General features: G+C 35.0%; 2 protein-coding genes across 2 annotated transcripts in view; one reads left to right on the top strand and one right to left on the bottom strand.

Moving 5' to 3' along the window:
• LOC109100289 (T-cell surface glycoprotein CD3 zeta chain-like) overlaps positions 1 to 2445 on the top strand; it is an 11774-nt gene extending 9329 nt beyond the window's left edge. The window contains exons 6-8 of the mRNA XM_042715984.1: positions 684 to 737; positions 830 to 856; positions 942 to 2445. Coding sequence (XP_042571918.1) covers positions 684 to 737; positions 830 to 856; positions 942 to 1013 — 153 coding nt within the window. The 3' untranslated portion in view covers positions 1014 to 2445. The remainder of the gene's footprint in view (positions 1 to 683; positions 738 to 829; positions 857 to 941) is intronic.
• A 1789-nt stretch (positions 2446 to 4234) lies between these two features.
• Positions 4235 to 12500, bottom strand: part of LOC109102524 (POU domain, class 2, transcription factor 1-like) — a 25651-nt gene continuing 17385 nt past the window's right edge. The window contains exons 11-14 of the mRNA XM_042715983.1: positions 8331 to 8412; positions 7982 to 8237; positions 6399 to 6460; positions 4235 to 4599 (exon numbers count right to left, since the gene is read on the bottom strand). Coding sequence (XP_042571917.1) covers positions 4235 to 4599; positions 6399 to 6460; positions 7982 to 8237; positions 8331 to 8412 — 765 coding nt within the window. The remainder of the gene's footprint in view (positions 4600 to 6398; positions 6461 to 7981; positions 8238 to 8330; positions 8413 to 12500) is intronic.

The following is a 12500-nucleotide window of genomic DNA, read 5'->3' as shown; positions in this document are numbered from 1 at the left end:
AAAAAAAAACTCATTCTGAAGATTTATAAGCCTTTTGAATTACGGGGACACTGGAAATGGTCCTCATAAATCACCTCCTCATTGTAATACCTATGTCATAACCATGTCATTATACAAATTTGTGTCCTCATAAACCACATAAACACGCTCACCATCACTCACACACACACACACACACACACACACACACACACACTTTTAAGGTGTTCAGATTTGGTCTAAATATTAGTAAATGTGGAATAACTGAGTTTGACAATTTGGCTCACAATTAAAAAAATTTTTTTAATAATATTTATACAGAAGAGTTATGTGTTAACAGGAAAGAGTTAAATATAAACTACATAAATATTTGTTTTCTTAAAAGATCATCAAAGTTATGACAGTGTCAGGCAGGTTTTTAAAATGAATTTATAATTAAAGCAGAGCTGGGTAGTGACTAAATTACATTATTAGATTACAAAAATTAAGTACTTGTAATTAGATTAAATTACATTTTAAAATACTTGTAATAAGGCTACAGAATATAATATAATATAATATAAAAAACTGGACTACTAGTTTATATTGATGGAAAGTGTTTTCAAATTCAAACAAAACATTTTCATATTTGACAAATAACAGAGCAAATAATTGCATTTATTCCCCAAAGCTGTGATGATGATGATGATGATGTTTTGTTTCAGCCTCTGCAGAAAAAGAGTGACGACACGTACCGAGAGATCGAGGCCAAGCCAGGAGTAAGTGTGACTGATTCACTTTTACTGTCTCGTACCGATTCTTCTGAATGATTCACATGAAAAGACTCACTCTGCTTGTGATTTTCCAGCAGCGCCGCCGAACTGATCAGGTTTATCAGGTCAGACACGCTTCACATCACAGTTAAACATCAGATCTGGACATCGCAGTGGGGTTGACGTGTTGAATGTGTTCTTGTGTTTCAGGGTTTGAGCTCCGCGACTAAAGACACGTATGATGCTCTGCACATGCAGCAGATTCACCCCCCGCCGCGCTAAACACCGATCCTCCGTCAGCATCTCTGTCCACATCCATCCTTCATCCTTCATCCTTCATCCCTGCTCCAGCTGTTGCTGAGATCACTCAGTGTTTTCACAGTGACTGTGTTCAGCGTTTCTACACTTCGTGAATTATAGACTTTCATAATGAGCTCACATCACACATGTACAGTAGAGTCAGAAGAAAAATTAATATGAAACCGAACCTGATCGAAGAACAAACGCTTCAGTCTCTGGTGTTGTTCATTTAGGAGTCACACTTGTGCTGTGCACCGCTCAAAACAGACCAGAGCCCTTAATCATGTGCTAAGTTTATCTTTTGTTAAAAAAAAAAAAAAAAAAAATAATATATATATATATATATATATATATATAATTAATATACATAATATTTCTTTTCAATAATGATTTTAATTCATATTTACCATTTTGAGAGTGTTACTAATTAATATTCATATCTAAATATTGGACTATTTGTGCAGATTAATGCTTGAATCAAGGCAGATGATATATATATTATATATTCAGTGCTGTGCATTGCTTAGGTACTGAGCAGTGTTTTCAGGTATAATCGCTGAAGTCTTTGTCTCCCCTTCGTCGCTGTGCACTTTTATCTGTATTGTGGCTGATTTGTAGATTGCACACACAAAGACATCTCTGTATTTTTGTCTATTTCCCATTCTGTTCTGACGGCAAACAACACAAGTGTGACTTTATTTTACAACCATTTAGCTTTTTCAAATCAAGTCCAATTATTATTTTTTTTTTGGGGTGGTCACATAGTGAGTGCCATAAAAGTCACAAGAGTTTCACACCATTCCGATATAAAAAGTCAATAAATAAAAATCCTGAAGTAGCGATTTTGAAAATTTTCAGACATTTTTTTTTTCGGCCTAAAATGACCGAACACCAGAGACTCAATAATTCACTCAGTGCAGTCAGGCGTTTGTCCTTCTCATAAGAGCCATTCATATTTAGTTACATTTTACAATAAGGTTCCAACTAACGATTAAAAATTATTCTTAAATATTGAAATTAATCTCAGCATTTATGAATTCATTTTACGATAGAAAGTTGTATGTAACATTACTGTAGTGTAAACTAACATGAAAATTTTTATTAATTAAAGGATAATAAATGCTGTAAAAAATACTGTTAGTTAATGCTTTATGTTAGATATTGATAAATGAGATCTTACTGTAAGATGTTACCTGAATTATTCTGTTTTAATGAATTTATCCAGATTCATGATGACTGATGTTTAATATCTTTTTTAGTCTTTTAATTGTTTTATAATAGTAGTGTAATATTGCATCTAAACTGAGAATTTCATTGTTTTTCATTTGTTTGTTGTTACTTTTGTGTAACTTTGTATCAGCTTGATTTTTCTCATTTTTTTTAGTAAATAATCAAACCTGTTTATGAAACCTGATTCGACTGTTGATCAAAATAACATGAAGATCATTCAGACACACAGTCTGAGAAAAAACATTTAATGAAATCTACAACTACAGCAACACGACACACTCATCGTCTGAGAAAAACACAAACACACAAATCCAGAGCAGTTCATCTCTACAGCACACAGCTGAACCGAGAGTCGATTCATCAACGAAAACCTGCGGAGAAACAACAGAGAGGACAGTGTGTGTGTGTGTGTGTGTGTGTGTGTGTGTGTGTGTGAGAGAGAGAGGGGACAGTGTGTGTGTGTGTGTGTGTGAGCGAGAGAGAGAGAACAGTGTGTGTGTGTGTGTGTGAGAGAGAGAGAGAAAGAGAACAGTGTGTGTGTGTGTGTGTGTGTGTGTGTGAGAGAGAGAGAGAGAGAGAGAACAGTGTGTGTGTGTGTGTGTGTGTGTGTAAGAGAGAGAACAGTGTGTGTGTGAGAGAGAGAGAGAAAAGTGTGTGTGTGTGTGTGTAAGAGAGAGAGAACAATGTGTGTGTGAGAGAGAGAGAGAAAGAGAGAAGAGTATGTGAGAGAACAGCCCTTCTGTAACACATGAAACACATTCTGTAGATTAACTCACACACACACACACACACACACACACATACACACTCTCACTTTAACACACACACTCTCTCTCACTTTAACACACACACACACACACACACACACACACACACACAGTTCTCTCTCTCACTTTAACACACACACACACACACACACACACACAGTTCTCTCTCTCACACACACACTCAACTCTTATTCCAGCAGATAATCAATCACGTGACCTCTGGATCATAAAGACTAGAATGAGCTGATGATTTCAAATGAACTACACAAAAAAAAGAAAAAAAGAAAAGAAAAGAAAATTAAAGGAAAGACAGAGAGAAAGTGAGAAATCTTTGGTTTTCATCCTTAAGAGGATTTCTGCTTTGGGAGCCACAAAAAAAAACTTTTTTATATGTTTCTATATACTCCTGAAATATAGTGTGTGTTTTCTGACTAAAGAAGAGGAGAAACAAACACAAAGAAGACGCTGATGAATCTTTGGTTTCAATCCTGCAGGAAAGAATAAAGATGAACCTGAAGCTGCTCGCACACAATCTCTGATAAACACAATATAATAAAGCATACAGCGAGAGACGAGGACAGATCACTGCTGCCGCCTCGCGTCTGTCGCTTCATGTGTAGAAGACAAGAAACCAGCAAAGAACAGACACTGATGATAGTTTAAATAAAACCAGCAAGACGCCATCAATGAAGGAGTTAAAAAAGACGCTTGCTTTGGCAAAGAAAGAGAAATGAAGCGTGTCTGTACACAGTAGTATGAGAGCAGAGTCTTCAGATGAAGATCCTTGAGCATCAGTGCTGGAGGATTCCTGACCTCTGACCCCTGCTCCGTCAGGAACACATCTGACAGGACACACAGATGTGAGCGAATCACACAGGTTCAGTCAATTCAGTTGAACGAACTCGATTCAGAATCAGTTCACCCGTTAGTACTCGTTTAAAGCCTTCTAACCGTATTGATAAAGTGAGTACTAGTTTAAAAAGTCCTCTGACAGAACCTTCACCCAACGCAACGAAAAAGATCTGAAATGCTTTTGGTTAGAAATCTGAAATTATCTACAACCGGCTCGCTCCACAGAGCCGCAAATAAAAACAACAGAGAGCCTCGTAGAAAGTCAATATAAACTCTGTTACGCGAAATAATCTCTCGTCTAGAATCTGAAAGAGACACATTTTTGGTTAATTTAGACGTTAGTTTAGAAACGGATTAAGTTTCATCCTCCCCGTCTCCTTGAGCATCAAATGTGCGACGCAGACGATTGTTCACAAGTGTTTTTGGTGATAGCACAGAAAACGGCGTAGCCACACCCACACCGCTCACTCCACCCCCGAGACCACCACAACACTCTGTCGCCGCCGCGACGACACCACTCATCAGCAGGTTGAGAGCTCCGCCTCCGGCCCCGCCCGCCGACAGCAGATTGGCCGGCAGCAGAGAGAAGCTGGACGGGTTGAGGAAGAGGGGCGTGGTCACCAGGCTGGGGGCGGGGTTTCCCGTGCTGGTGTTGGCGAATAGCAGGCTGGTGTTTCCGTCGATGGAGGTCAGAGGAAAAGCGCCGCCAGACGCCAGAGCTGAGAAATACAAACACCACAAACATATTCATACACCAACATCATGTAGGCCTGGACCATAAAATCATCAGAGTATGTGAGTGTGTGTGTGTGTGTGTGTGTGTGTGTGAGTGTGTGTGTGTGAGTATGTGTGTGTGAGTATGTGAGTCTGTGTGTGTGTTTGTGTGTGTGAGTGTGTGTGAGTGTGTGTGAGTATGTGAGTGTGTGTGTGAGCGTGTGTGTGAGTATGTGTGTGTGAGTACTGTATGTGTATGTGAGTGTGTGTGTGTGTATGTGTGTGTGTGTGTGTTAGTATGTGTGTGTGTGAGTGTGTGTGTGTGAGTATGTGAGCGTGTGTGTGTGAGTACGTGTGTGTGTGTGTGTGTGTGAGTGTGTGTGTGTGTGTGAGTATGTGTGTGTGTGTGTGAGTGTGTGTGTGTGAGTATGTGAGCGTGTGTGTGTGAGTACGTGTGTGTGTGTGTGTGTGTGAGAATGAGTATGATGTGAGGTATGTGTGTGTGTGTGTGTGTGTGAGTATGTGTGTGTGTGTGTGTTAGTGCGTGTGTGTGAGTATGTGAGTGTGTGTGTGTGAGCGTGAGAGAGTGTGAGAGAGTATGTGTGTGTGTATGTGTGTGTGTGTGTGTGTGTGTGTGAGTATGTGAGTATGTGTGTGTGTGAGTGTGTGTGTGTGAATATGTGAGCGTGTGTGTGTGTGTGAGTACGTGTGTGTGTGTGAGTATGTGTGTGTGTGTGTGTGCGTGAGAGTGTGAGAGTACGTGTGTGTGTGTGTGTGTGTGTGTGTGTGTGTGTGAGTATGTGAGTGTGTTAGTGCGAGTATGTGAGTGTGTTAGTGCGTGTGTGTGAGTATGTGAGTGTGTGTGTGTGTGTGTGTGAGCGTGAGAGTGTGAGAGTACGTGTGTGTGTGTGTGAGTATGTGTGTGTGTGTGTGTGTGTGTGTGAGAGAGTATGTGTGTGTGTGTGTGTGTGGTGTGTGTGTGTGTGTGGAGCGTGAGAGTGTGAGAGTACGTGTGTTTTGTGTGTGTAGGGTATGTGTGTGTGTGGTGTGTGTGTGTGTGAGTATGTGTGTGTGTGTGTGTGTGTGTGTGTGTGTGAGTGTGTTAGTGCGTGTGTGTGAGTATGTGAGTGTGTGTGTGTGAGCGTGAGAGAGTGTGAGAGTATGTGTGTGTGTGTGTCTCAATGAAACAAAAATCTTTCCAGGGTTAATATAGATTAAAAAAAACTAAATAAAAAAAAAATAATAATAATTTTTGTTACTTGAAATAAAATAATTGTTAACTGCACTAAAATACAAAAGCTTAAATGTAGAATTTGTGGAGGTTTCTTCTATTTCACGGCGTCTCATCTGTTTTAAATGCGATCTATGCGATCGGCGCTTCGGCTCTTTATATTAAGCAGTGCATAAATACATGATGCTATTTTGTTCATAACTGTTTATGCAATTTGCAACATTATATTTGATTTAATTTAGACGTTATGCACTTTTTTTTAATAGACAGTTATTTCATTGCATTAAATAATTTATTGCGCTGCATTATTTTGCTCATTGAGCTCTCCTGTTGCTTCGGGAAACAAGCAAAACGCTTCCTAAAGACTTCTGCATATAAAACTTAAGAAAGGAGATATTTGTTTTAATTTTATTTTGTGTTTGACTGTTAAAATGCTTAATGAAGTGGGTAAATTAAAAATAAATTGGTTAAGTTAAAAAAAAAAATCTATTGCGCTTTGTTTTCAGCAGGTTATAAAAAAATGTCAATTGTTGATTGAATGAGATGAAAGATGATCTGGTGTGATGTCGTTACCCTGGATGGTGGCCAGCAGGTTGTTGTTCATCAGCGCAGGACTCAAACTCAGCAGCGCCCCGCTGCACAAACACAACAAAACAACCCATAAAAACAACACTACACTCACACAAGATCCACACCCACACAATACACCACAAAAAACACCACAACAAAAAAAACACAACAACAACAAAAAATCATTGAATAACATATGATCCAAATGGAGATCATAGTTATTTTATCTATTGAAAAAAAGCATTTCATCCCCCTTCAAAAAAAAATAAAATAATAATAATAATAATACATGCCAGTTCCACTACACAGTATAATATATATAATATATTTCATTATATAGTAATTTTATTTCATCACAACAATTTATATCATGAAATTATATTGTATCTTTGTTATTAATAAAAACATAAATGCAAGTAACAGGGAAAGGAAATCCGTTTTATTTGTTCCCCAAATTCCATTAATTTTAATGGTTACATTAAGAAATATAAATCAAAAAGCATGTCTAATTAATTGAAATCTTGAAACTTTCACAATTTAACAGCAATTTATTAAAATTGTAAAAAAAAAGTACATTTTTAGGGCCCTATGAAATACGTTTTTATTATTTTTTCTCAAATTCAGTTTTATTTTTTCTGTAAATCTGTTTTCCATTAATGTTCTGGATTCCATTTTAATAATTTCATTACATTTTAATAATCAAAAATAAAACTAAATTAATTTAAGGATAATTAGAGGTTATTTTTATAGGCTATTTAGTTTTTTTTTTTTTTTTTACATACCGTGTTATGTATTTACAATTTTCTGGTAAATAACTACTGGTAAATATAGTTTTAATAATATTTGTATTATTATTAGTAGTACTACTATCATTACATTAAGTAATATATTTCTTTTAAGTTAAACCAAACTTTTATTTTGACGAGTTGCTGCGAAGACCTTTAAGTATTTATAAAATCATAATCAAAATAAACAAAAAAAATGCTGCAAAATTCAGCCTAACAGAGAATTTCTCAAAACAGATCTAAAAAATCAATAAAAAAGAAATAATAAAAGAACTAAAAAAACATAGAGTATAGATAGGAATAAAATCTGTAAAGTCTGCTGTTTGAAAAAAGAAAACAATCTAAAAACTACAACCAAAAAAAACAACAATAAAAAGGGCAATAAAACAAACACTTACACGTGGATTCTGGACGTTTTGTTTCCTCTAGACTAAAATAAACAAATAAAGTGTAATAAAACTGTATTAAATGTAAAATAAATATAAATAAAAACATATAAAAAAAAAAATAAAAATAAAAATATGCACATAAAAAAAAAATATAAAAATATATTGTGTATATAACAAAAATATAAATAATAGATCTTGTATAAATAAAGAAAAATTAAAATAATAAAATACAAATTAGACAAAGAGTCAGAAAATTACATTACAAATAAAAATCTTTGTAATATAAAAGAAGTATTAAAATAGATCATGTGTATATAATGTAAATGTGTATTTTGGATGTTTTCTTTCCTCCAGTTTGAAAGAAAGCATGTTATTTCTTATATTTCCATCCCATAATACTCCACTCACTCACCCTTGGATCAGCTGCGACGGTGTTATGATCGTCGGGTTCAAACCCGCGAAGGCCGTCAGATTAGCTCCGCCCAGTCCTGTGCCCGTCACCAGCAGCTGCCCCGCCCCCTGCGTGACCGTTGTCGCCGAGGAAACCGCCCCTCCCTGTTTGACAGCAGTGGTGGATGAGCTGAGGGAGGATGATGTCATGATCGGAGTAGGAGTGGCCATGGAGATGACGGTGGGTGCGTTCGACGTCACCTGACCCAGAGCTCCGCCTACAGCATAGAGATACAGAGAGAGTGTCACATGACCCACGAGCTCACGTAAATATGAAGGAAGATGGAGCTGTGACTGCAGGAGAGACGCACCGCTGAACGTCAGGTTAGAGATGTTGCTGCTGCTCAGAGAAACCACAGGACTGACCGTCAGTGTGCTCGTGCCGCTGGACACCTGAACACAGCCAATCACTCATCAATACTCACTCAATAATCACTAATCACTCGTCAATAATCACTCAATAATCAATAATCACTCAATAATCACCAATCACTCGTCAATAATAACACAAAAACAAAAAACACTAACAAAAAACAACCCAATAATTAATCACTCATCAATAATCAATCACTCATCAACAATCACTCAATAATCACCAATCACTTGTCAATAATCACTCAATAAATCACCAATCACTCGTCAATAATCACTCAATAAATCACCAATCACTCGTCAATAATCACTCAATAAATCACCAATCACTCGTCAATAATCACTCAATAATCACCAATCACTCGTCAATAATCACTCAATAATCACCAATCACTCGTCAATAATCACTCAATAATCACCAATCACTCGTCACTAATCACTCAATAATCAACAATCACTCGTCAATAATCACTCAATAAACACCAATCACTCGTCAACAATCACTCAATAATCACTAATCACTCGTCAATAATCACTCAATAATCAATAATCACTCAATAATCACCAATCACTCGTCAATAATCACTCAATCACCAATCACTCATCAATAATCACTCAATAATCACCAATCACTCGTCAATAATCACTCAATAATCACCAATCACTCGTCAACAATCACTCAATAATCACCAATCACTCGTCAATAATCACTCAATAATCAATCACTCCTCAACAATCACTCAATAATCACCAATCACTCGTCAATAATCACTCAATAATCACCAATCACTCGTCACTAATCACTCAATAATCACCAATCACTCGTCACTAATCACTCAATAATCACCAATCACTCGTCAATAATCACTCAATAATCACCAATCACTCGTCAATAATCACTCAATAATCACCAATCACTCATCAATAATCACTCAATAATCACCAATCACTCGTCACTAATCACTCAATAATCACCAATCACTCGTCAATAATCACGCAATAATCAATCACTCCTCAACAATCACTCAATAATCACCAATCACTCGTCAATAATCACTCAATAATCACCAATCACTCGTCACTAATCACTCAATAATCACCAATCACTCGTCACTAATCACTCAATAATCACCAATCACTTGTCACTAATCACTCAATAATCACCAATCACTCGTCAATAATCACTCAATAATCACCAATCACTCATCAATAATCACTCAATAATCACCAATCACTCGTCACTAATCACTCAATAATCACCAATCACTCGTCAATAATCACTCAATAATCACCAATCACTCGTCAATAATCACTCAATAATCACCAACCACGTCGTCAATAATCACTCAATAATCACCAATCACTCGTCAATAATCACTCATAATCACCATCACTCGTCACTAATCACTCAATAATCACCAATCACTCATCAATAATCACACTCAATAATCAATCAACTCCTCAACAATCACTCAATAATCACCAATCACTAGTCGTCAATAATCACTCAATAATCACCAATCACTCGTCAATAATCACTCAATAATCACCAATCACTCGTCAATAATCACTCAATAATCACCAATCACTCATCAATAATCACCAATCACTCATCAATAATCACTCAATAATCACCAATCACTCAATAATCACTCAATAATTAATCACTCATCAATAATTACTCATAATCAATCACTCAATAATCACCAATCACTCATCAATAATCACTCAATATATCACCAATCACTCAATAATCATAATCACGCGCCAACAATCACTCAATAATCACCAATCACTCATCAACAATCACTCATCAATAATCACCAATCACTCATCAATAATCACTGATCAATAATCACCAATCACTCAATAATCACTCATCAATAATCACCAATCACTCAATAATCACTCATCACTCATCAATAATCACCAATCACTCAATAATCACTCATCAATAATCACTCAATAATTAATCACTCGTCAACAATCACTCAATAATCACCAATCACTCGTCACTAATCACTCATCAATAATCACCAATCACTCATCAATAATCACTCAATAATCACCAATCACTCGTCACTAATCTCAATATCACCAATCACTCGTCACTAATCACTCAATAATCACCAATCACTCGTCATAATCACTCAATAATCACCAATCACTCGTCAATAATCACTCAATAATCACCAATCACTCATCAATAATCACTCAATAATCACCAATCACTCGTCACTAATCACTCAATAATCACCAATCACTCGTCAATAATCACTCAATAATCAATCACTCCTCAACAATCACTCAATAATCACCAATCACTCGTCAATAATCACTTATAATCACCAATCACTCGTCAATAATCACTCAATAATCACCAATCACTCGTCAATAATCACTCAATAATCACCAATCACTCATCAATAATCACCAATCACTCATCAATAATCACTCAATAATCACCAATCACTCAATAATCACTCAATAATTAATCACTCATCAATAATTACTCAATAATCAATCACTCAATAATCACCAATCACTCATCAATAATCACTCAATAATCACCAATCACTCAATAATCAATCACTCGCCAACAATCACTCAATAATCACCAATCACTCATCAACAATCACTCATCAATAATCACCAATCACTCATCAATAATCACTGATCAATAATCACCAATCACTCAATAATCACTCATCAATAATCACCAATCACTCATAATCACTCATCACTCATCAATAATCACCAATCACTCAATAATCACTCATCAATAATCACTCAATAATTAATCACTCGTCAACAATCACTCAATAATCACCAATCACTCATCAACAATCACTCATCAATAATCACCAATCACTCATCAATAATCACTGATCAATAATCACCAATCACTCAATAATCACTCATCAATAATCACTCAATAATTAATCACTCGTCAACAATCACTCAATCACCAATCACTCATCAATAATCAATCAATAATCACCAATCACTCGTCAATAATCACTCAATAATCACCAATCACTCGTCAATAATCACTCAATAATCAATCACTCGTCAATAATCACTCAATAATCACCAATCACTCGTCAATAATGACTCAATCACTCATCAATAATCACTCAATAATTACCAATCACTCATCAATAATCACTCAATAACCAATAATCACTCAATAATTACCAATCACTCATCAATAATCACTCAATAACCAATAATCACTCAATAATTACCAATCACTCATCAATAATAACTCAATAATCATGGATCTATAATCACTCAATCATCAATCACTCGTCAATAATCACTCAATAATCAATAACCACACTGCACACGCAGGAAACATTCACACAAACACCAGTTTATGCACCATTAGGGAATATATATATAGAAAAATTACTTTATTATTATAATTAAAACATTACATATTATATCAATATGATTAAATAATATATAATAGCAATATTTCTTATTTTGTTTAGTAGTATTAATAGTCATAATAAAAAGCAGTAATAATTATTTTGTCATACTGATTTTTTTTACAGTGAAATAATGGATTACAGAGCTCGACATTAAGCTTTGACACGTGATAGTCATTCTCCTAACCTAAAAAAGTCACACACACAAACACACATAACTTTTTTACTGTAAAAAAAAATCAGTATGACAAAATAATTATTACTGCTTGTTATTACTATTATTATTATTTACTACTAAATAAAACTAATACAAAGTAATAAATATAAAATAAGAAATATTACTATTGTATTGTTTAATAGTTTGATTTAGTAATAATAATCATAATAAAAACAGTAATTATTTTAGTCATATATATATATATATATATATTATTTTTATGAGTATTACTAAAAATTATTTAACAAAATAGCAAATTATTTCACTGTATAATATAAAAAGTCATACACACACACACACACATATATATATATATATATATATGCTACAAAATAATTACTATTTTTATTATAAATATTATAACTGAATGCTTCAATTAATTATATTATTTCACTGTAAAATAAAAATTGTTTAAGAAATAATACTAATACTTTTGTAACACATTACGTGTTACAAAA

Source organism: Cyprinus carpio, chromosome B1, assembly GCF_018340385.1.
Source record: "Cyprinus carpio isolate SPL01 chromosome B1, ASM1834038v1, whole genome shotgun sequence".
NCBI lineage: Eukaryota > Metazoa > Chordata > Actinopteri > Cypriniformes > Cyprinidae > Cyprinus > Cyprinus carpio.
This window is presented reverse-complemented; position numbering and strand designations above follow the sequence as displayed.